The sequence below is a fragment of the Marmota marmota genome, unplaced genomic scaffold (genome assembly GCF_001458135.2).
Source record: "Marmota marmota marmota unplaced genomic scaffold, marMar, whole genome shotgun sequence".
NCBI classification, from domain to species: Eukaryota; Metazoa; Chordata; class Mammalia; order Rodentia; family Sciuridae; genus Marmota; species Marmota marmota.
Window position 1 is genome coordinate 12,436,601 of NW_026000174.1, and position 26,570 is coordinate 12,463,170.

The following is a 26,570-nucleotide window of genomic DNA, read 5'->3' on the forward strand; positions in this document are numbered from 1 at the left end:
ACTCCAATCTACTTGTCTGTATGCTCTTGTCTTCTCTAGATATTTCATGTAAGTGGAATCATATAATACTTGTCTCTTTGCACCTAGCTTATCAGTGAGGCAGGCATCTGGGATCTTGTGTGTCTTACAACCTAATTAGGCATACACAGCTAGCTTATAGTACATGCTCAATAAACAAAAAACAATTTTAAAAATGTATTTTTATTATATATATTTAAGACACAGCACAATGTTTTGATGTACATATGTAAAGACATACACAATACAATTGTTACAACAAATTACATACTTGTCACTTTCCAGTTAACTTTTCTGGTATGGTGACAACACCTAAAATCTACTTTTACTAAATTGTAAAAATACAATATTATTGACTATAAGTCTCATGAAGTATATTAATGCCTCTGTTCTTAAGGAGCTATCTGGGAATGTCATCTTCTTTGAACTACACATTTAGGATGGAAATATATACAACAATGAAGCATGTAAAAGTAAGGGAATTTTTTTGCTGAGCCTGTTAGATTATAGTGACGGAGGTCAAATCCATATTTGTCTTCAAATTCATTTAACATTATCTGTTCTTTATTTCTACAGGGTGATGATAAGGATCATATAGAGCCATATGCATATTCCTTACTAACTATGAGGAAAAAGGATTATAATTTTTGTTATACTACTTTTTATGCTCTGGGAATTAAAAACAAACTATTGTTCTATATGTAAATTCTAATACAATATGCTTAAAAGCTTACTGACAATTATGGTAGTACCTCATTTCTGAATCAATGCTAATTATGCCATGTCTGAGTTTTGACAGGATCATTTCTATATTATTACAATGTCAACCAATAAGGAAGGCTATTTCCAAATGAAGGGGCTGGCACTTGACACATTAGTGAATGGTGCTCAAAACAAGGCATTTGCTTGACTCACTTTCAATATCTGATCCAGCACATATATACATATCTTTAGTCAGCAGTGACATGAAGAAGGCAAGCAGGCCTGATCAATGCTCCCTGCTCTTTAAACAACACTTGAGGATTTCTACTTGAAGGCCTGTCTTTCCAAGCCTGTGCTTTCAAAACATGGGCTGGACTGATCCCAAATACTGAAGTAACAAATATTACTAAATTCTGTCATTTCCTCTACCAAAAAGTGATTTTACTACTACTTCTGGTTGTGATGAAAGGCCCTATTGACTATTCAAATCCTCGACCAAGTTATGGATGCAGTATTAAATGACTTCACTCCTTTTTCTCTGGCACTTTAACACATGCCAAAGCTTTCATCCACCTCCACTAAAGTGGCTTATAAATTACTGAGGTGGGGCCATTTTAATAGTATGATTTGTTCACATCTCTAGAGATGAGGTACAAATGAAACTGGCTGAGAAGACAAACTCCCCTTTGACAACACACATTAGTATACATAAATAGACCTTCAAAAGCTGGAAATATCTTATTGCTGTAACACTTGGTTAGGAGTCACAATAATTAATGGTTCTTTGATTTGTTACAAATCAAAATGTGAAAAAGTGGTGGTAGTAAGGTTAAAGACAAAAAAAAGAAGCCTTCCCCAAGGTCACAAATTTGAAAGCTCACATGTTTGACAGAAGTTTCCATCCAAATATTTAAATTGGAAGTTTACTGTCCCCTCCTTTTAAAACTGCCACAGTGGTGGTAAAAAGATACTTGCTTCCCATGATGCAGAGTGGCTGATCTATTGATCTTAACACCCTCACATTCAAATCTCTCAATTTACAAAAAGAATGGAGAGGATTCAAAGTTTCTAGAAACAATCCAGTTTTTAAACAGATGTATAAAACTTGTTGAGCATATCTGTGGCTTTGGACTAGTTAAGGAGAAAGTCAGAGACTACTTGGGAAGTTCTTCCAAGTGAGAGCAAACAGTCACTAGAGCCATGAGTCTGGTATGCAGGGCTCACTTCCTGTTTCCCATTGCAAATAGACTCCATTTGGTCTTGCTCCCAAAGCAAGCTGGGCTATTCTCAGTTCCTCTCTATACCATTCTTTGCATTCCTACTAGGCCCTGAGAAGAAAGAAGGGTGTAGTTGCATGTGTATGTATGTCTGCATGTGTGCATGCATATGTGCGTGTATGAAGCTGGGATTTATGAGGAAATCCAGGCATTTTTGAGGAAATTCCAGTTTCACCTGGAAGCTTCTGACAACCTTTCAACCTTAGGACAAGGACCTAAGGGCACAGAGCAAGAAATGGAAAACAGGGCAGAAAAAAACTTCTGAACTCAAACAGAACTTAGTTCTACTAAAGAACACCAATTTTGCTCCCAGACTCTGCACCCTGTTGCATCCAAGTGCTCTTTCCACCTACTGACTTCACTGGAGGTGCCGCCTAATTGACTTACTAATTTACTTCATCTTCCTTAGTGCCGTCTTCTTTAGCAGTTTGTCAAAGCACTGCCTTTTCCATGGTATGACACCACTGTGATCAGCACAGCTAGACAGTCTTGACATTAAAGTACTGTTCTTTGACTGAAATACTTATCTGCCAAAAATGGAGGAAAGGAAAGCATCTTGTGGGAAGAACAGCACATGAAAAGGTGAGTCATGGGCCAGAGACTGCACAAGATTGTGTGGCTGGAGGGAGGAACATGAGTGAGAGGGAAAGTAACAGTAAAAGCAGCGTGACTGAAGGGACACTGAGTATGGGGTTATGAAGCAAGTGATTTTAATTGGATTACAAACTAGAAATTTGATCCAATTTCAAGAGGACAGCAATCTTAATAAAAACCAGATTTAAAAAATGAACATTAAATTAAGGTTGGTTGAGGGAAGAAAGGCATCATATAGAGGTATAATTCTAGGTTTATCAGACATGAACAAGGAAATTGTTCAGTAAGATTCTAGATTTATATGGATAAAAGGTAACTTCAGCTCACAGAAGCAAAAGCATCACAAATTTTATTATTTCCACAAAACTGAAAGGTCTAAGGATATAGCTGATAATATCTCTAAATAACAGCTAGGCTGAGGGTATCCATCCATGTGATAGTCCAATTGGAAGGATGTCCTAATGAGAACAAAGCACTGAAACTGGTCTTTCTTGACTACTAGAAAATTTATGGAACATCTACCTCTTGAAGTACAGCCAAGTGTACTAAAGAAATGCTATGTACTTCTTTCAGAAAAAATACAAACTCAGGCATCTGATAGTCTCACTATGGTATGTGGAAAGACATTATTCAAGTGAGTTACAAACTCATGTGCTGTTGAAAGAGCCACAGAAATCCAAGATGGATTGGAAGGAACATATGCTGGGTCTTTTCCTTTGGGTCCTGGATAATGAGTATGACATGGTATGACACAACAAGACCATTAAGGACTTGCCAAAGGCACTAAACTTTTACTCCATAAACAAGAAAGCAAAATGAGTCCCTAGAAGTGGTCTAAGAAAGCTATTACCAATCAAGCTGCAGACCAGGAAATTATAAAGTCCACACATTCAAGTACAAGTCCACCATCAAGTAAGATCATAGAAAAGGGCTTCTGAGTTTAGCAGGATTCCAACTGGTACCCATTGATTCTGTGTCTTCATTACAAAGGCACAGAATAGGTCTGGAGATGTGGCTCAAGCGTTAGCGCGCTCGCCTGGCATGCGTGCGGCACGGGTTCGATCCTCAGCACCACATACAAACAAAGATGTTGTGTCCGCCGAAAACTAAGAAATGAATATTAAAAAAGAAAATTCTCTCACAAAACAAACAAACAAACAAAAAAAACAAAGGCACAGAATAAGACTGTGGCCAAAAAAGAAATTGGCATTACTAATGTAACTGGTTAATTAAAAAGGGTCAATCACAATACTTAGTTATAAAGAGAGTTAACAATCCAAAGCAGTCAGAAAGGAGAGAATAAGAATGGCTTACCTGTGCTATATTTTTGTTCAGAAGATAGACACCATAATCAAATTGTAACTTCTCTCCTCCTTTTGGATACAGTGGAAACCTAAGAAAAGTAAAGAAATTGTAAAGATAAGAATTTTCCAAAACTAAGTAAATACAACCTCCTAGTTGTTGACAGAGGCTGAAGTTACTTAGATGTAGCATAAATATCTCAAGATTGTACTAAATCACTTAGGTACATTCACTGCCATCTACTAATATCTTCATAATAATAGTCAACTCAGAATAATGGCTTTCTTACAAAGGAAAAACTAAAAAGGTCACCTAACAAAGCACTAATGTATTAAGAAAGTGACCGTCTAACTCCAAGGAGTTGAAGCCACCAGCTTCTACCAAATGCCATAAGCTTGCCACCCTGAAGACTTAGATCCTAGAATTTCTTTCCTCTAATACCTTGAACCTGACATCTCAACTTTTACTAATAGTAGAGGAAAATTAAGGGAAAAATCACACTTAAAAGCAAAAATTCATCACATTTACAGTGATGGCTACTAGGATACAACTTCTCCAGAGCAATGCACTCATGCCATAAAACTTTCAGAAATGACTTCACCTAAAAAAAAAATATATATATATATATATATATATATATATATATAAATAATAGATGGACACGATATCTTTATTTTATTTTTATGTGGTGCTGAAATTGAACCCAGTGCCTCACACGTGCTAAGCAAGCGCTCTAACACTGAGTCCCAGCCCCACTCCATGACTTCACCTTTTGACCTGCCTCACTGAAGTAACGAAGGGATGAAATCTGGATCTTCATAAAGATAAGAAGTTAGTTTAGGAAATAAGTTTTCCTCACTATTTCCCTTTCCTCACCCCTGCAAATGAAGAAGAAATGGTTGGTATACACCTATATTCATTTTTAAGATGTATATAGACACATTTTTTAAAGTTATTGTTACGCTATGACTATACATATTGGTGGGATTCACTGTGACATATTTGTACATACACATAATATAATTTGATCAATTTCTTTCCCCAATACCTCCCCTTTCTCCTTCCTCTATATTCTCCGTTTCAACTCTACTGGTCTCCCTTCTATCTTCATGAGGTCCTTTTAAAATTCCTCTCTAACTTCTCCATATTACAGAGAAAATATGACCCTTGACTTTCTGAGTCTGGTTTATTTCGCTCAACAAAGTACTCTGTACTTCCATTCATTTTCATGCAAATGACAAAATTTAATTCTTTATACTGAATAAAATTCCATTTTGTGTGTGTGTGTGTGTGTGTATGGAAAGAACATATGCTTGGTCAGCCCTGACATTAAAGTCCTGTTTAATTATATGTATATACCACAGTTTCTTTATCCATTCATCTGTTACAGACATCTAGGCTGGTTTCATAATTTGGCTATTGTGAATTTTGTTGCTATAAACATGGGTTTGCATATATTGCTACAGTATTAATTCTCTTGGAAAAATACCAATGAATAGTACAGCTGGGTCACATGATGATTCCATTTGTGGCCTTATGAGGAACCTCCACTATGGTTTCCATAGTGATTATACTACTTTACAATCCTATCAACAGTGAATAAGTATTTTCCCAACATTCTCATCAGTATTCATTATTACTTGTGTCCTTTTAAAAAAAGGTTTTTATATGTTCTTTTTAGTTATATATGACAGTAGAATATATTTTGACGTATCAATTACTTGTATTCTTGATGATTGCTATACTAACTGGAGTGAGATGAAATCTCAGTGTACTTTTGATTTGCATTTCTCAGATTCCTAACAATACTGAACAGTTTTTCATGTTTTGTTGGCCACTTGTATTTCTTCTTTTGAGAAATGTGTATTTAATTATTATTCAGGTTACTTCTTTTAGTGTTGTTTTTGAGTTCTTTATATATCCTAGATATTAATTTTCTGTCAGAAGAGTAACTGGCAATGGTTTTTCTATAGACTCTCTTCACACTCTTTTCTTCTTTGTTGTGGTTGCACATACCTATATTCTAATCAATTTTTTTTTCTAATTTTTAAGATCAAGCATTAAGTTTTATAAAATGAAACAGATTTCTCTATTAACAGGTCAATCGAAACTTACACAGTATCACAAAGAAAACATTTGTTCCCTTAGATTTGCAATATGATTACTCTCACAAATAAAATAATCTTATTGAAATGAATGGTAGATGACAATTAGCAGATATTCTTAATTTTAAATGTCTCAATTGCCTGAGGAAAGGAAACATTCTATAAAGCCTGGAGGGTAGGATTTTCAGGGAAAATAAAAGAGAATTTAAAAGCTTTATATTAAATCCTTAGGAGTTGACATTTTATAGTATCCAAAAGGTGTATCTGTTGTGCTATAAAATTATAAGAATTGGGCAATAATTAAAGGCATGAACTTCAGACACTCATTAAGAAGATATGGCTTTGTCTTTAATTGAAACAGTAGAAAATAAATTAAACATGTGGTTTGGCCCCAAACTGAGATGAATAAAAATGACAGAAAGCAAATTCAGGATAAGCAAAATGCAACACCAGGTTTTTGCAAGGTGTCTGGGAATCATTCAAACTCATATCGGGTAGCGTGGACAGAAACTACATGTTTGCAAAGACATAACAACAGGGGAAGTTCAAGGTATCCAATGGAGTCCCAAAACTTCTCAGTGTTCTGTACTGTATAGTTGTTATTCTATAAGCCATCACAGGTAGCCTGTCAGAACAGTGCTCCAAACCCGAAGTTATCCTCATTTTCCATTATAAATCCAGAAGCTGTTTCACACATTGAAAGGGTAAATTGAGATCAGCACACACTGAAAACTGAACCTCTACATATACTAATAAATTTATTTTACATTTGACTTTATTATACTTCACTGGAACTTCTTTATAGAAAGAGCCTCAAGTTATAAGTGTAACATTAAAACAAATTTGAAGAGTGATTAGAGCCAAAGGTTCAAATAGGCTGCTAAGAGAAGACCAAATATTAGGATGGAGTTCACATTTTATGATGCTTTCAGATTCTTAATGGGTCCCTTTGAATTGAGCAACTTAATTGTAACTATCACATATTCATCTTTCTTTCCAAAAATACACGGATTCATAGATTAAGCAATATGGAAAAACAGAATTCATTTTAAAGGGTAAAACCCATCACTATCAGGACACAAGAAACAAATAAAAGAATTTTATTTCAACTCTAGAAAAAGAATTACATTAGCAAACTTGAGAAAGTTTAAATAAGAATGTGGTTATATAAGTACAACTAGAAAAATGTCCTTAACACAAAAACAGGACTCATAAAAGGAGAGTATTACATTAACTGGAGAATGACTATATAGTTCCTATTAATACATGCAATATAATTTATTAATATTATACCCAAATGGCCAATATTGTTACTTTTCAAATTAAATTAAATTTCCAAATTATTTAAAAGTTCACTGACTGGACATGGCAAAAATTATGAAGTAGAAAGCAATAAATAGATTATATGAGTGAAAGAAATCCATCTGAGACTTTCACTGTATCTGATGCCTGGTGGGGAGGAGGTTGCAGACCCCCAAACCTAATTATTGGAGCCCAGCTGGATCTATCCCTTTTAAAAAATATTTTATTTAGACACAGGGTCTCACTGAGTTGCTTAGGGCCTTGCAAAATTGCTGAGGTTGAACTCCCAATCCTCCTGCCTCAGCCTCCGGAGCTGCTGGGATTACAGAAGTGCACCACTGTGTCCAGCTACTATAATTATCTTATCATTATGGACTACCAAATTGGCCTAGGTCAGTTTACAACTCTTTCTTTTTCTAGTCAATCTAAGTTTCTAATTTTACACTTACTGTGTGATTATTTAGTTAATATACGCCAACCTTAGTATACTGTTGGCTCCAACAGGACAGAAACAGGTTTTACTTTGTTCCTCTTTTACCCCGCTGGTTCTGTCTAGCACTGTTACTAATAGATAATAATATTTTTTAATTAAAAAATAGATGACCCTGTCTCTAAATAAAATATAAAAAGGACTAAGGAAGTGACTCAGTGATTAAGCACACCTGGGTTCAATCCCTGGTGCAAAAAAAAAAAAAAGAGAAAGATTATGTGTAAAAAAGATTTGGAGTGCTTTAGTATATAGCAATTCAATAGGAGTAAAGAACTGTGACGTGACAATCAAAAAAGCTAATGTGATCCCAGGCTTCATTAACAGAAGCAGAGTTTTGTAACAGTGTTACTATTACTTAAAAGAAACTGATCTGCCTTGGTTACCTACATGGTAATGGAAGAGACATGACCTCATTATTAGGTCTTCAAGGATAAATGTAGTATTCCTTCCATTTCCTGAGTCCTTTAGAGAAACACACCCAGGATGATTAGGGAAATGGGAGCCATATATTTTCTTTTGCCCAGACTAATTTTTTAATAACAACTTTTCTCTTTTACTTACTCAGGGCTACAGTGACAATTTTTACTCACCTTGTTTTTTTATATATGTAGTGATTTACCAAGTTGACAAGCCATTTTCCTTCTGAAACACTCTTGTCTCTTCATGCCCATTGCCTCTCTGGATAATTCTTTCATGTGGGAGGTTTCCTACACACTATAGGATGTTTAGCAGGGCTGGCATCCCTGTCTACTAAAAGCCACTAGTATCCTACTCCCAACTGTGATAACCAAAAATGTTTCCAGACATTGTCAGATGTTGCCTGAGAGGGAGGGGAAGGGTGATAAAATTGTCTTCAGTTGAAAACAACCGTCTAAACTCTTACTAATTTGATTATTATAACATCTTTCTAGCGAGCACCTTTAAGCTGGTTCACTATCCATTATCACTGTCAGATTGATTTGAGGCAGTCTAGTAGGTTTTTTAAAATTAAGTTATGAGGGCTGGGTTTGTAGCTCAGTGGTAGAGCACTTGCCTAGGATGTGTGAGGCACTGGCTTTGATTCTCAGTACCACATATAAATAAATAAAATAAAGGTTCATCAACAACTAGGAAAAATAAATAAATCACAACAGAAAAGACCAAGTTTTTCTACTCTCAGATCCATCATTTACTTGTTACATGAACTTGGATAAATCATAACTAACACTCAGTTCTCAAGCTGTAAAGTAGGACATCATCTTTCCCGCTTCCTTCACAAGTATCTTGTGAGGATAGAACAACATAAAAGACTGAGAAAGTGCATTGATACTGCAGAGCATGATAAAAACATGAATTATTTTCTCTCTAATGAGACTTCTTATCATGTCAACTTTTCAGCCCTGCTTTCTAATCAGTTATTGTTTTAAATTACAAATCCTCTGCCAAGCTTTCAAGGCCTAAGTGATCTGATCTGTCTGCCCAATTTGTCTGCCATCTTTAGCCCTAGTGTTTTCTTCAGTTTCATGATCAGACCAAGCTCATTTTTCTTTCTCTGCCTTTGCTGACTTCCTGGAGATGCCCATCTTTCTTTCTTTCTTTCCCTTCTAAGTACTATACCAGCCTTTATAAGATCTAGCTCAAGTCTACATATTCCTTTTAAAAATTCCTTGACCACTCTAGGCTTCACTGATTCTCCATTGACCTTCATGTTTCCTAATGCCTAGTGACTGGCTGCTAGTCATTTTCTTATTTGTTCGTTCGGTACAATTTTTTTATTTTGGCTGCTTCACACTTATTTGAGTGCTGTGTCACACTTAAAAAAGTAACCAAAGGGGCTGGGGATGTGGCTCAAGCGGTAGCGTGCTCTCCTGGCATGCGTATGGTCCGGGTTTGATCCTCAGCACCACATACAAACAAAGATGTGTGTCTGCCGAAAACTGAAAAAAAAAATATTAAAAAAAAAATTCTCTCTCTCTCTCTCTCTTTAAAAAAAAAAGTAACCAAAATAAAACTGGAATATCAGTCAAAGAACATAAAACTCACTTTGAAAGACATTTTTCAATGTTTCCCAAAAAAGTCCCCCTGAAACAACTACAGTAAATTATGAGTCAACTCTGGTATGTTTGGAGATTCAGAAATTAGGATAGATTGTTATATTAATACCTACTGGATTCCTACACTTAGGAAATTTAGAAGACCACTTCTGTACCTGGTGAGATGATCTATTAATTTGAAGCAACCAGATCTTAGCTGGCTTTGCTAAATCTTAAAGCTGCATGGACTCCATAAAGAAGCAATTAAAGAAATAGACAAACAAACCTCACTCAATCCTCCAGCAGGGGAGTGGGGGGGGGGATAAGTACAAAAGTTTAGGAATGCAAAATGTCACCAGCAGGCTGCTATGCCTCTCTCTAATCTTACCTGTGAGAGAGAGACCTGACCAAAGATCAATTACCAAATCAATCCAGACTAAACTGAATCTCCACACAGAATTATTTAGCTTCAAGAGATAGTCAAACTAAAGAACCTGACACTAAAAATGAACCATGTTTTACTTTGTCAAGGAAAAAAAAATCAATTTCCTCCTAAGCTGTGTAATGCCACTGCTACTCATTGCAAATTGACAACGGTGCAGAGAAACCATAAGGCAACGTCACGGGCACACAAGAGGAGAAAGGCTGGCTGTGAGGGTTTCACTGGGGACTGTCAAAATATTTAAGCATCTGTTTCTGTGTCAAAAAAAAAAATCATACTTATTAACCAGGCCAGAATGTACTCTTTAAAATAAGCCATTTAAAAAAGAACATTTTCTAAGCCAGGTCCAAAAAAACCAAAGGTCAAATGTTTTCCCTGATATGTGGAAGCTAACCCACAATAAGTGGGGGAGAGGACAGATATTCAGTAGATTAGATAAAGGGGAAGGAAGTGAAGGAAGGGGGATAGGGAAAGGAAAGACAGTGGGATAAATTTGAAACAGTTTTCCTATGTACATACATGAATATACCACAGTGAATCCCACCATCATGTACATCCATTAACAATGGGGTCATGGGCTGGGGTTGTAGCTTAGCAGTAAAGCGCTTGCCTAGCACATGTGAGGCTCTGGGTTCGCTTGTCAGCACCACATAAAAACAAATCAATAAAATAAAGATATTGTGCACAATTACAACAAAAAAATAAATATTAAAAAACACAATGGGGTCCTAACTAGAATAAGATATATTATGCTTGTACAATTATATAAAAATAAACTCTATTGTCATGTGTAATTAAAAAGAACCAATTAAAAAAAAAAAAAAAAGGACTAATCAGCTGGTCACAGTGGTCCATGCCTGTAATCCCAGCAGCTCAGAAGGCTGAGGAAGGAGGATAGAGAATTCAAAGCCAGCCTCAGCAATTTAGTGAGGCACTAAGCAAATCAGTGAGACCCTGTCTCTAAATAAAAAAATATATATAAAAAAGGGCTGGGGAATGTGGCTCAATGGTTAAGCATGCCCATTTTCAATCCCCCGTGCAAAAAAAAAAAAAAAAAAAAAAAAAAAAGGATTAATGATTAATTAAATGACAGGAGAAAAAAATAAAAAGAACATTTCCATTTTCATTTGTGTCTTACTATTTTAATTGTATTCATTTTCAAATTTTAATTCTTCTTTTGTTTAAAAATTTTACTCTAAGAACTATTTAAGCTTACACTATAATTGCTATTTCATTTTGAGCATGATAACCAATTTCAAGTAGTAGAGAAAGTCACTATCAATAGATAGCCACTGGTCTGGGCTAAAGTTATAATCTACAAAGAGCACCATTAACAAAGGACACCTTTTGGCTGTGGGGAACAGAGGGAAAAAAGTGACCTTTGAAAAGTCAGATCTGATCATGGCACCTTTTCTCTTGCTTAAAACCATTCAAATATTTTCTCTTTCTTTTTTTTTGGTACTGGGGATTAAACCCAGGGGTGCTTAACCATTGAACAAAATCCCTAGTTGTTTTTTTTTTTTTTTAATTTTGAGACAGGGTTTTGGTAAGTTTCTTAGGGCCTTGGTAAGTTGCTAAGGCTGGCCTAGAACTTGAAATCCTCTAGCCTTGGCCTCCCGAGCTGGGCTTACAGGTGTGCATCACTGAGCCGGGCCCACTGAAAGATTTCCCACTGCATCTGGACTAAAATTTAACCAATATAGTGTGGCCTCTAGGGCCTACATCGCTACTTCTTGGCCTATACACCTCACATCATTCTCTGTATTCACTATGCTCAAGTCCTGTGGCCTTTCTGTTCCCTTCTTCTCCAACTTGGGGCTTCTAAATTTGCCATTCCACTTTGCAGCGTTTCTCCTTAAATCTTCAGAGAGCTGACACCTTCTTGTTGTTCTGGATACTGACTAAAATCACCCTTAGAGACCACCTCAGAACACTCAATCTAAAATTGTTCCTCAGAAACACTGCAATGGACCCATTAGACTGAGTGGCCGGGTGTACTGATTTGAATATCATGAAATGAAGAGATAACTAGATGTGATGTGCTTCCAGATGAGAAATAATAGTAATGCCTACGAGAATTCATATGCTTGCTAAAATTTTTACCTCTAGTTTACAGGAAAATCGGGAAAGAAAAACATGTTCAATGACAACAATAGAATGCAATCAGCAAAATTCAAAATATGAGGGAACTGTACAGGAAAACAGAAAACTTAATTTACAGTAAATTCCCTGTAGATGGAATGCAAGGAACAATAAAGAAGGAGAAAAACTTCAGATTAAAGGAGACAAGATGTGGAGCAATCAAACTCCTATACATTGTTGATCTGAGTGTAAAATTTATGTGCTATGGAAAAAGATCTGTTACTTGTAAAAGTAAACATTCTCATTGTAGGATGTAGCAATTCCAAAAACAAAGAAAAATGAAAACATTTGCAAACAAAAAAATTGTGTACAGAAATATTCATAGCAGCTTTGTTCATAACAGTAAAAAACTGAAAACCTCACTAGTCAACATGAGGAGAATGGATAAACAAACTGACATATTCATATCATGGAGCACTACTCAATAGTAAATGAACTACTGATATGCACAATAACACAATGTAAACATGCCAAGTGAAAGAAGCCTTATACAAATAAGTTCATACTGAAGGGCATCCATTTACATGAAGTTCTAGAACTGGTAAAACTAACCTATGGCTAAACCATGTTTGCCCAGGAGCACTGGGGAAGGTAGTAATTTTTGGGAAAAGAGAGGGACCTTTCTGGGGAGAGTAAATGTTTGGTATCTTGATAGGAATTGGACTACACAGATATTTGCAAATGATAGAATTCATAGAATGTCCATTTCATTGTATGTAAGAAAAAGAGGATCATAAACAAATATTGAGCTCTCTAGTTAATCATATGCATGATGTAGTACTGTAGGAAGTATATTAATACTTGCAACTCACTCTGAAATTTATCAAAATAAGTAGGTTAATAGATATACAAGAGGGATGGATAGATGGAAAGAAAAATAACAAAGCAAGTACAGACAGTAAAATGTTAACTGCAGGTATGTGGGAATCTACCACAAAATTCCTTCAACATTTCTGTGTGTCTAGAAATTTTCATAATAAAACATTGGGATAAAATAAAAATAAACCAACAAATGTTTAGCTAGTGGTAAGTGTTAAAAGAAAAATAAAACAGTATGCTAGAGAATGGCTGTCTTCAAACTTTAATTTCATACCTCTGAGAGCAAAAACCTGTGAACATAGGAACCATTTCTACATGTAAGCAACAAATATTACATTTTAATAACTTACATATGGGTACTATTGTACAAATATACTAAAAATATATGCAAAGTAGAAAATTAAGATGATGACTTAATAAATGCTTTAAAAAAGACTGAACAGACATTTGTAATGGAAAGAACTGTGAGAACTCATTTGGATTCTGATTTGAAAAAATCTATTGTATAAAAAAGGATTATGAAACAACCGGAGAAATTTGAACAGGAACTATTTGATGACATTAAGGAATTATGTATTTTTTAAGGTGTGATATGATATAGTCATTATGTTAAAAATTATCTTTTAATAAATGTCTAATAAATGAAAGATTTATGAACAAAATGTCATTGTATAGAGGATTTATTTAAAAATAATACACTGGAATGAAGAGAGTAGTAGGGATACAGATAAAATAAGTTTAATGATTGTTTCTAATTATTAAAGCTGGGTAAATAAATGGAGGTATGTTCTACTATTTTCTGTACTTTTGTATATGCTTAAAATTCTCCATAGTAAAAACTTAATTAAAAAGAAAAAAAGAGACAAGAGGATATTATTTTCTCTCTATCACATCATCTGTTTTACATTTGCTTTGGGTCTTGTTCCTCCAACCAAAATGTGAGTTCCAAGAAGGCATAGATTTTTATCTGTGTTGTTTACTATTGCATTTCCAGTATGTAGAACACTGTCTGCTATTGAACAGACATTTAGTAAATGTTGCTGAATACTTTAAAGCCTCAAAAGCCATCTATACCATAATTATCTCCTGTACTATGTTAGAGTATTTCTCTTAAATTTCACTATTATATTTTAATCATATTCTGTATATCTTCTCCAACTGTCCCATAAACATTTCAAATTCTACATGTTAAAAATTAAGAGTATTATCTTATTCTTCAAATCTGCCACATAAACACTCATCAAAGAGAGATAAAGCAGCTATACTAATGTCAAATCTACTTTTTCTAATTCCACTCACCTCTATGTTCAAGCTAGAAATTTTTTGTCAAGAATGACCTTCTCCTGTCTTTCTTGGCTAATTTTTACTCATCCTTAAAGATCCACCCTGCTATCACTGATTCTAACATCCTTCCCTATTGTTGAGGCCTCAGCTAAGGGCTTTGCTTCTGTGTTCCCAAAGCACCTTGTGAATACTGTTATTCTTATACCTTATAATGAAACAATAGCCTATTATATGTCTAGATTTAATCAAAACCTTTTTCAGATTAGGAAGAATACTCCTGCAGGAGCCAGCATACACCTTCTTATCCTATTTTTTGCTAAACGGAATGGAATCATCTTTGATGATTCTTTCTCCTTCACATCTAATTGATCAGCAAATCCCACTTAAAAATTAACAAATTAAAAACAAGGGTCAGGAACAGCTAAATGGAGAGATGGGTAAGGAGGAACATGAGAGAGAGAGAGACAGAGAGACAGAGACAGAGACAGACAGACAGACACATGAGACACTGAGATTGATTAATCTAGGCCACTTCCCAGAGGTGAAAATTTTAAAACTAATTATTAAGAATTGTAAAGATCAATCAGAAAATGGATAGAGAGGAGATTAAAGAAAGAACTCATTCAATCAACAAATAATTTACTTACTTTTGAACCAGAGATTCTGATGAACTTGGGGCAAATAAGCAAATATTCTTTTTTCATTCACTTGTTCACCAAGTATTTGTGTGCACTCACCTTGTGCTAGGCACAGTTCTGGGTACTGAACTAGCACAGTGAACAAAAATAGACAAAAAATTCCTGTTTTTATGAAGTTTACATTTTAATGAGGGAGACATAACAATTGAGAGAACATTCCTCATGAATGTGACATCTGAATAAAAACCTGAAGAAAGCACAAAAGTGTTCCATGCAGTGGAAACAAGGAGGGAAAAGGCCCTGAGACAGAAATGCTTGCTATGTTTACACCTGAGGAACTGAAAGGGGACAGGAGTAGCTGGAAAAGAGTGAGGAGAAAAGGAACAGAGATGAAGTGAGCAAGAAAATGGGTCCAAACACCAAAACAGACTGGTAGACCAATGGTACAGAATAGAGGACACAGAAGCTAACCCACAAAATTACAATTATCTTATTTTAGACAAAAGTGCCAAAAACATTCATTGGAGAAAAGATAGCCTCTTCAACAAATGGTACTGGGAAAACTGGAAATCCATATACAACAAAATGAAATTAAACCCTTATCTCTCATCATGCACAAAACTCAATTCAAAGTGGATCAAGGACCTAGGAATTAAACCAGAGACCCTGTGTCTAATAGAAGAAAAAGTAGGCCCTATTCTTCATCATGTTGGATTAGGCCCCAACTTCCTTAATGAGACTCCTATAGCACAAGAATTAAAAGTAAGAATCAATAAATGGGATGGATTCAAACTAAAAAGTTTCTTCTCAGCAAAAGAAATAATCTGGGAGGTGAACAGACAGCCTACATCTTGGGAGCAAATTTTTACCCCTCACGCATCAGCTAGAGCACTAATCTCTAATGTATATAAAGAACTCAAAAAGCTAAGCACCAAAAAAACAAATAACCCAATCAATAAATGGGCCAAGGATCTGAACAGACACTTCTCAGAAGAGGATATACAATCAATCAACAAATACATGAAAAAATGTTCATCATCTCCAACAATTAGAGAAATGCAAATACAATTACTCTAAGATTTCATCCCACTCCAGTCAGAATGGCAGCTATTATGAAGACAAACAACAAGTGTTGGCAAGGATGTGGGGAAAAAGGTACACTCATACACTGCTGATGGGACTGCAAATTGGTGCAGTCAATGTGAAAAGCAGTATGGAGATTCTTTGGAAAATGGGAATGGAACCACCATTTGACACAGCTATCCCTCTCCTCGGACTATACCCAAAGGACTTAAAAACAGCATACTACAGGGACACAGCCACATCAATGTTTAGAGCAGCACAATTCACAATAGCTAAACTGTGGAGCCAACCTAGATGCCTTTCAGTAGATGAATGGATAAAAAAAAATGTGGTATATATACACAACGGAATATTACTCAGCAATACAAGAAAATAAAATCATGGCATTTGCAGGTAAATGAATGTAGTTGGAGAAGATAATGCTAAGTGAAGTTAGCCAATCCCATAAAACCAAATGCCAAATGTTTTCTCTGATATAAGGTGACTGACTCATAGTGGGGTAGGTAGGGGAGCATGAGAGGAATAGACGAACTCTAGATAGATAGGGCAGAGGGGTGAGAAGGGAAGAAAGGGGGCCAGGGGTAGCAATGATGGTGAAAAGTGATGGACATCATTATCCAAAGTACATGTATGAAGACATATACAACCAGAGATAAGAAAAAATTGTGCTCTATATGTGTAATAAGAATTGTAATGCATTCTGCTGTCATTTACCTTAAAAAAATCAATAAAAACATAAATTGTAATAAAAAATAAATAAAATAAAATGGGTTCAAACTATGCAGGGTCTCAGCGGTTACAATTTGGTTTTAGTGCTGAATGGCAGAGGAAGTGTTGGAAATTCTGAAAAAAAGGAGACAAGAATGACTGCACTGTGAGGATATATTGAAGGGGAAAGAGGATGGAAACAATGGAGCGACTACTTTAAAAATTCAGGCAAGAGAAGCCTGCAGTTTGAACCAGCACAGTGACTGTAGAGGTGGTAAGTAGTTCAATTTTCATATTTTGAAGATAGAGACAATATGATTTACTGTTGGATCTTATCTGAAGGGTGAGAAGCAGAGGGGTCAAGGATGACTTCAAAGTTTTGGGCATAAGTAACGGACAGAATGATATCTAGAGGCTGGGGTAAGAAACAGTTCAGGGGGTGGGGGTAAGTGCTATAGGATAAGGCTGGAGTGGTCAGCAGGGTCCAGACTCTGCAGAGTTTTATAAACCACAAGAAATCTAGACTATATCCTTAAGGATAATGGGAGGATTAGAAAAGATTTTTAAAATGTTGACAGCTTTGATTAGGATTCCAGAGTAAAAAGGAAGATATGTGAACAGATTTAAGCTGTAATTTGAGGGAAGAACCAAGATGATTTTGTCATAGATTGGTTCTTAAGGCAGAGACAGAAGAGCACAAAATGACTGCCTAGTCCTCTCCTGAGGAACTAGGGAAATGGTAGAATCTGCATTGGCCTAGGATCACTGGAGGAGGAGCAGGGGAATACACACAAACACACACACACACACACACACACACACACACTCACACACACACGCGCACTATGCACCACACACCACACATATAGTTAGAAGAGAAGTTGGGGTGAAAATATCAATTAAAGAATTATAAACATTTAGATGGAAAGTGAAGCCAGAGGTATGAGGTATGAATGAGTGGTGGCCTAAATAAGTCACATAAAAAAGAACTGCCTCAGAGACTTGAGAATCCCAACAAAGAATGGGGAAATGAAAAGAAACCACAAAAGGGCTGGTTAAAAGATACATGGAAAACCAAGATGCTCATCGGAAAAGCTAGAGAAAGTTTTAACTGAAGAAGGAAGATACCACTGACAGTCACATGTCACTGACTAGTCAAACAAAATAGAGATTAACATGTCTACTAGACTTAATTGTATGAGTTCACTGGTAGGGAGCTTTGAGAATATGGTGACACCTTTAAATGAAGCAGTAAGGATGAGGGCAGGCTGATGTGAGTTTTGGAGCTATAGAGGTGAGGAAATGAAGATGACGAGCTTGGCATCTAGAGAGGAGAGTTCAACAACTGGAGGAGCGCGGTGAAGCGCAGCCGAATGAAGGTTCTGAGGTGAGAGGAACGAATTCTCTGTCCCATAAGTGAGACCCATACCCAAAGGTGAGGAAAAGAGTCAGATGGCAGGTGGGACAATTCTCTCTTTCTAAGAAGACAGATGAAAGAAAACCATCACTGTGGATGCAGTTTATTCATCCAACGAACTTTTAGTGAACTTATATTCTGTGCCAGGTATAGCGCTGGGTGGGAGAGACAAAGGATGGGAAAACAGACCTGGGGCTTACAGACACTGCTCATAGAATCCCAATCATGAATGTGTAATTTATAAATTAAGTTCTCTGAAGGAAAGGCACACTGTTTCAGGAAAGAGAAAGAACTTCTAAGACAAAATGGCTTCAGCTGATATCTCCAAGATGGGTAGGAGCTGCCAGAATTAGAGCAAGCAACATATGCTAGACCTCTTGTCGGGGGAAACATGTTGCTTCAAGGAATGAAAGAAGGCCAGAACAGTTAGACTGCGGGGAGGAGTGGCAAGTGTTGAAGCAGATGAAGATAGATGACGCAAGGCCCTCGAGATCACATCAGGTCATGGTGTAACCTTTATCCTAAGAGAAACAGAAAAGAGTGACAAAAGTCCTAGTAGGAAATGAAGAAGGGAGTTGGTTGTCCTCTTCCTTTAGAGGAAGAAAGAAAATCTATAATGAAAGATCACATGTGCCAATCAAAGAAATTAAATGTAATATGGTGGTTAATAAGATGTCACCCCAAAATTTTTAAAGAAGAAATCTTGTGATGAAAAGATTTACATCAGAGTACTCTTTGCCAATATTAGATACAATTTTTTAAGACAGAACTGTTCTAAAAAGAGAATGGAATTTCAGGGAAATCAGATTCCAGATAATTTCAGTAAGGTTAAAAAAATCCCCATTTCTTTTTAACATGGTTAAGTTGCAGGGCTGTGGAAATCTTTAAAGAACTCAATATCAATATCCTTACAGAAACTGCCCAATTTTTCCATATCTTTTTTTATAACTGTTGAAAAATAGTCCATAGACAAATCTCAGTGAACAGAGCACAATTAAAGGATGGAAACCATGTCTTTTTTAAATAGTCAATTTTATAAAATAAAAATTCTGCCAAGTAAATCAAAATCACATTCCACCACATTAACAGCCATCCTACGTTTGCCTGGGTTTAATAGCACCTGTTTCCCACAAAATCCGTAAATGTAAAAAATTTTTAAAAACCTACAATTAAGCATGCAAGGTACATAAATACTTGGTAATGCCAGAAGATATTTCCATCTGGAACATAAATTTAGAATAAAAACTATTCATCATTTCACATTTCTGAAGGTAACCCTTTACAATGTGGGCATTTAATATAGGTTTGTTTAAATATATCAGCATGCTTAATGGCATATTCTCTATGAGCCATTTCCTTATATAGTGTTAGGAACCCAATAGGTGCTTAGTCCTTATACCCAAATTATTTACTTAATACCTATTTTAAGGGAGAGGAGGAGAAAAGTAGAATGGGGGTAGTGATGTTTAGGCGTAATCAATTAATGCTTTTAAGTCAGAGATACAGAGGCTCAGGTCCCAGTTTTGTTATTTACTTGGGTGTGAAATATGGCAAGCTACTCTAAACATGCTTACCTAACTCTATAAGGGGTTTAATAGATCAGTCTTTCACGATTGCTATGGGGAGTATATTAAATAAGAAAATCTGGACCCAGCACAGTTACTGGGGTACAGTAGGCATTCAATTATTATTATTACCTTTCATATGAGTATGCTTTACTTCCTTCTTTCCCTCCCTCTCCTATCTAGAAGTATCTCAAGGAGAAATCCCCATATTTTATTCATTTTGTTCACTCCTGAAAGCACAAGCATTTTTAAGCACCTGGTGTTTTTTAACCTTATACTTTACTTATTCATACTTGTTCATGTCTTATTCCCTCAATTAGAATGTAATGTCCTTAAAGACATGGGTGTTAAGTTCAGATTTTTATTCATAGTGGGACATGAATAAGTAAATGAACAAATCAGACAGTTAAATACTGAATGAGAAATATCTAAGTGACTATAGCCTTGTGAATTAAAAAGCAAATGCAGATTCAATTAGAAAGATTTTAAGATTCAGAAATACTTTCATCATTCATTTTTCTTTCTAATTTTAATACACCTATAGACAACCACTCTTAAAAAGTACTTTGAGGGCTAAGGATACAGCTCAGTTGGAAGAGTGTTTGCCTAGCCTTCACAAGGCCCTGGATTTAATCCCCAGCAACACACACACACACACACACACAAAAGTACTCTGAGCTTCGCACACACACAAAAAATTCTTTGGTGGGGGAAAAAATTCCCAGTTTCAGAATGGCATCTGCTATGGATTAATAGGAGACACAGGCCTCTACCACTTGAGCAAAATCTGTGAAACTGCCAGACCACCACAATGCTGATGCTGGATGGCCTTCAGGGAGTATCTGTCAGGCACTGGGGATTGCACTTAGCACACATTACCTATACAATCCTAGCAACTGTCTTATAGGCACCATTATTGAAGTGCCCAGGGTCAGTCTTTCCTAACACTTGATGAGGGCCAACAATCCCACTCCACTCCACACCACTCCTCCCTCAAACTTGGATGCATTATTTCTTCCCTTGTGCCCTCTCAGAACCCTCTATAATCCCTAACACCTTTCATACTTTATTGTAATTAACTGTTTATTCTTTTGAATGTTCCACAGGATCATAAAAATCTTCCACTTTGAGCCTAAGTCTTATCAGTACTGTATCTTATCCATACTGTTTTAGTTATGTATTTATGGAAAGGAGGGAGGAGCAAATGTATGGATGGAGGGGTAGAGGTACAATTCCTGCCCATGCCTGTGCAACTCCTAAACCTCTGCTTTTTATTCCGTGCTCCTCTCTAGTAACATCTCATTTTGCAAATCTGCACAATTTTAGAAATTTTATTATGTCATTCACGTTTTTGATAAAATGGTGGTATCTTTCTCCCAACAAAACAGATGTTTACAGACCAAATTATTACCAAATTCATCAATTGATTTGATAAGCTGACACTGTGAAAACCACCAAATGTAGCTTTTATGACAGTATTTTAGGTTTAGAGCTAAGTCAAAAAGGCAGAGATTGTCAACACCAATAATTGTAGGCCTCATTAAAGTCCAAAATTGAACTTCTAAAGTCCTAGTAACAATATCACATACATTTACTTTGGAGACTTATATAAATAAAAGTAAATATATGATTTGGAAATAAACCCACTTAATTCCACTAAAACAAGTTTTCAATAACTGCATGCATAAATCTGTTAACTACTCAAAATTTAAAGACTAATTTTAGATCATCTATCATACAACCTAAAAATTTTTACCTACTTTCTGGATGTCAAAGCTCAAAATTACACACATAAGTTAGCTAAAGTCAGTTTTCTAAGTGAATATAATAAGAATCCATATATTCAGAATGTATTTGAGAAAGAAACATTTCAATTATGAAATTGCAAGAGGAATCAGCTCAATTCATCATCTTACCCAATTTCAGAGCACAAGAAGAATTTAGAAGCCCCTAAGTCATTCTGTTAAGTTTGGACTTCATAGGAGAAAACTCCAAAGATCACTGACCTGACAGCAACCAATGCAAACAACTAGGTTGTCCTAATCAATCTGCCTTAATTATCAACAAGTTTTTCCCATTTCTGACCAGTCATTTGGAGCTGACCTCTGACAAGTACTTACAAGTCATCGAAATCTTATTTTATTTTATAGCCTCATATTTGTTATTGGGCTAATCTTTACCTGTTCTGCATCACACAACAGCTCAAATATTTGAATGGTCCAGCAATAAATTTCCATGGTCCCCCTGAGTCAGTCAGATGTTAGCTGTTAAGTAAAGCTAAAAGGATCTATGCTTCATAAATTTCCTTCAGGGTCCACATTTGCTCTTACAGGCTGGGCTTTCAAGCCCAAACATCTTTATAGCTATGTGCAGTGATTTATTAACTCCTCCTTGTTTTTATCCAAAAAGATCAATCACATATGTATCAATAAGCCGGTGTGCTGGTGACTGTTTTTTATTGTACATATAACCACCTGCCTTTAATACAAACTTCAGTCTAAAGCTTTTGTAAGCACTTGCTGGATTTTAACAACCTTCACCTGTTTCTAATTTGGTATAAAACATATGGTTTAGCTCTGCTATTTAGTTTTAAGCCAGCCTTTCCTCTTTTGGACCCAACAATAGAAAAGAAAACAAATCCAGGGCACAGAACCCTAAGTTTGGAGGTTGTTACACACACACACACACACACACACACACCATACTTATTTGCACAATTACCTTTGAAAAGCATTTTTTTACAAGTAACAGGAATAAATATTTGCAGTGATAAAATTATTACATTTCTTTGAAAAAATTAGATGTGTCTTGAGGGTTCTAAAAATTATGTTTTTCAACTGTGAAAATGACTGTTTAATTTCAGTACCTCAAAAAAGATAATAGCTCTATCTAGCTGCCTATGAGGTCAGGGAAGTAAGTTCCTATCTTTCTATTCAGGAGTTTACATTTGGCCCGGCAAAACCAAAATTTTCCCTTTTCCTTTCCCTTATCCTTCTCTAAATTAGCCCAAAAGTTTAAGAGCAGAGAGCCAGTGGAGAGAGAACAACAATCTAACCCAGCATGGTAAAGTCAATACGAAAATTAAGAGTGTCTGGGTGCTAGGGCAGCAGGAGTAAATCCTCAGGAAAGAGTGACTAATAGAAATGTCTAGCAGAGGCAGAGAAGTCAGTCCAGCCTCCCACAGCTCTCCCAGACTTCTTTCCTGCACACGTCTCCTCCTCCAGTCAGGGGGGACTTGACAACACTGGCCACAGTTAGCACTGAATCTCCTATTCAATTTCCTCCTTTCAGGCCCACCGCAAATGTTCTTTCTGAAGCCATCCTCTAGTTCCAGAACTAAGAGGCTTCCATAAGATTTATCAGTATTTATTTCTCATTTGGGAGTATGGACTCACATTAGGCTTCGTTTTACAATCATATGTTTACATGTATATTTTGTGCAATGATTTAACATACCAAGTGTTGGATAAATGTTCACTAAATGTATTAAATTGGTTTACAAACAAACTTTGTATAAATGAGGCCACAAAAGCACACTTAAAAATCGATGCTTATTTTTATCAAAATAAAAGATGTACATGGTTTGAAGAGTTAAACTGTTCTAAATGTTAATGGTAAAAACGTTGGTTTACATGTTTATTAGCTAAAATGTTACTAGCTCTACCCTCAAGTCCTGGACCTAAGAGCCAATTATTCTCAACACTTCAAGCTGCCTTTTTCCTGGTATTTACCCTCCATGTTTCTAATTAATATACTTTAGTTCTATTTCTTGATTCTTTGGTTTAAAAAATAATCTATTGACAATGTACTGGGGAAGATGAGGATTTATCTTACATATGGCTTCCCCACTTCTTCCCCAAATACCCACACTCCCCCTTCCTCTCCTATTCTCTGTAGGGTCAACACCCCACTTTTTGATTAAAAGGACTTGCAACATTGATATCATTACCATATAATAATTATTTTGAGCTGGGCCATATAATGTATAATAACCATATTTTCTTTCTTTTAAACTTGGTTTCTCTGGAGTTAACATCCACCTTGTTTTTTTCACTTGCTAAATTTGTGCAACACTTATTAATTTATAACCAGACTCCCTGAAAGCAATGAAAATTTCCTCTTGATATAGTTACATCCATCAGATAATCTCTCTCTTTGAGCCCCTCAACTTTCCCGCTCGAGGCAGCCAAGGAGCTGATGGACGATCTTCCTTCACCGATCTTCCTTCACCCGAGAGCCCTTGCTGCTCTGCTGCGTCAGATCCCTCTTTTCCCTTGAAAGATGGTTTCCTCTTACTTGGTTTAAGTCCCTATGTTAATGGAGCACATTTTCAGGAGCTTTCCAGGAAAGATGTGTGAGTAGATTTTTCCTTTTTTAGGACTTTCATGTCTGAAAAGTCTTTTTATTACCCTTATATTTGATAATTTGACAGATAAATAAATCTAGATTATAGAAATAATGTCCTCTCAGAACTTCTGAAGGCATTTTTTCACTGCTTTCTAGCTTTCAGTGTTGCCTTTGAGTAGCCAGGTATTATGTTCCTATTCCTCTGTAGGTTATTTTTTCCCTCTGTAAGCTTTTAGAATCTTCACTTTATCCCCAGGATCCCACAATGTCACTGTGGTGTGTCTTTCCCTGCTGGATGCATACTGACGGACACTCTAGCTCTTTCAATCTGAAAAAGTCTTTTAATTATCAGAATTTTTCTTATTTCCTGGGCAATTTCCAACCTTCTGTTTTCTTTGTATCTTTTTCCCTATCTACTGGTATTTGGATGTTGGATTATCAGATATTTGAGGAATGTCTTTAGTTTCTTACTTTTTCTATTTTTGGTGTTTGTTTTTGTCCTGTCCTGCCAGCCCCAGTAGATTTATCAACTTTATCTTTCCTCAACTTTATATATCAACCTTTTGTTGAATTATTTTTAATTCCACCATTTATATTTTCCAGCTCTTATCTGTCTTTTAATGAATGTTCATCTTGTTTTTTATTCTTGAATACAGTCTTCTTCCTTTTATTATTAATATCTTTAAAAAAAAAACCCTTGGCTTTTTATTTATCCCAATATCCTTTCTTCTACATCTCCTTTTTGATTTTTTATTTCTGTATTTGATGTGAGAGGTCTTCTCAAATGTCTGGGGACTCCTTGGTGGATCATTTACTTTCAAAAGTACCAAGCTGTGCACAGAGTGGTGCATACCTGTAATCCTAGTGACTAGGAAGGTTGAGACAGGAGGATCACAAATTGGAGGCCAGTGTCAGCAACTTAGCAAGACCTTGTCTCAAAATAAAAAATAAAAAGGTCTGGGAGTGTAGCTCAGTGATAAAGTGCCCCTAGGTTCAACCCTACCTCCCCAAAAAGTGAAGCACTAAAAGTGATTGAAAACTGTGCATGGATGCAATTGGTCACAAGGCAACTTTCACTCTGAGGTCTGGTAGTTTCATTTGGAGATGAACAACTGTAAGAAGCTGTAGGTATTTTCTCTTGGATCAGTTTCCCAGGGCCTTGTATAGACATTTGCTGAATTCCTCTTTTAGCATGGCACCTCTGTCCTCAGTTATGCTGTTTCCCTGAATCCAGGATTAGTCTGGTTTGACAACTCAAGAGTAAACTTTGGGGTGGGGGCTGTAGCTCAGTGGCACTGCATTTGCTTTGCATGTGTAAGGCACTGGGTTTGATCCTCAGCACCACATAAAAATAAATAAAATAAAGGCATTCTGTCCATCTACAACTACAATATATATATATATATAAATATTAAAGTAAACTTTATAGAGTTTACTCTGCTGGGGTTGGAAGGGGCAGTTGCAGGACAGTGAGGCTATCAGGTTACTAACTTCTAACACAGACTCCCAGACATGCATGTCTCACCTTCTAAAACACCAAGCCTCCAGTTATGAGCTTCTCTGAATTTCTGTAGCATGAACCAGTTTGCTTCTCAATCTGGCTTTCCCCCATACAGACTCAGGCTGTCACTTTTGCAGAATGCTAAGACAATGCTATTCCTCCACCTCTTGTTCAGTAGCCAAGTTTTGTTGACATCTCTTTTCTCTGGAGGTTTCCTCTCCTGTTGCTTTTCTCACATGAGGTCTAGGTTTTAAAAATTGTAATCCTTGTACTGTTATTTTAGTGGCATTTAGGGGAGAAATGGTAAGCACATTTGTCCAGTAAGAAGTTTGAAGTTCATTATTAATGATTACAACAGTGTCTTCCTTTGCTTTTGTCTTGCCAGGCTTCATGTGCTGCGCTTTATATGTATCATTTAGTTCCTACAACCCTTGGGCAGAGACTGCTGATTCCTTTCCAGCACTCACTCTCCTCTTCTGCATTAACAGAACCCTTAAAATTTAAAAGGTCCCCCAGAAAAAAAAACACATTTCTCAACATTGTATGGAAGTTGGAGGATACAGAAGTCCTTAGGAGAGGGAGAAGCACCCATTTCCCTGCTGGCTGCATACTGACATGCAGCCATCATCCTGGACCATGAGGGTCACACCCCAGAGAAGGCAGAACAGAGGCCTTGAATTTTCAGAGACCTGGATTTTATGAAGATATGCAACTGCCATTCTAGCTCTGGATTACTGAGCCAGAATTTTTATGCTTGATAATAAAATTTTATTTGTTTAAGTCATTGTTAATTTGAGGTTTCTATTACATACAAACTCCAAA

At 36.2% G+C, this 26,570-nt stretch overlaps 1 protein-coding gene across 1 annotated transcript in view; it reads right to left on the reverse strand.

The window, feature by feature from the left end:
• Uvrag (UV radiation resistance associated) overlaps window positions 1–26,570 on the reverse strand; it is a 170,129-nt gene that overhangs the window by 66,617 nt on the left and 76,942 nt on the right. Inside the window, exon 7 of the mRNA XM_048788040.1 lies at window positions 3,906–3,984. Coding sequence (XP_048643997.1) covers window positions 3,906–3,984 — 79 coding nt within the window. The remainder of the gene's footprint in view (window positions 1–3,905; window positions 3,985–26,570) is intronic.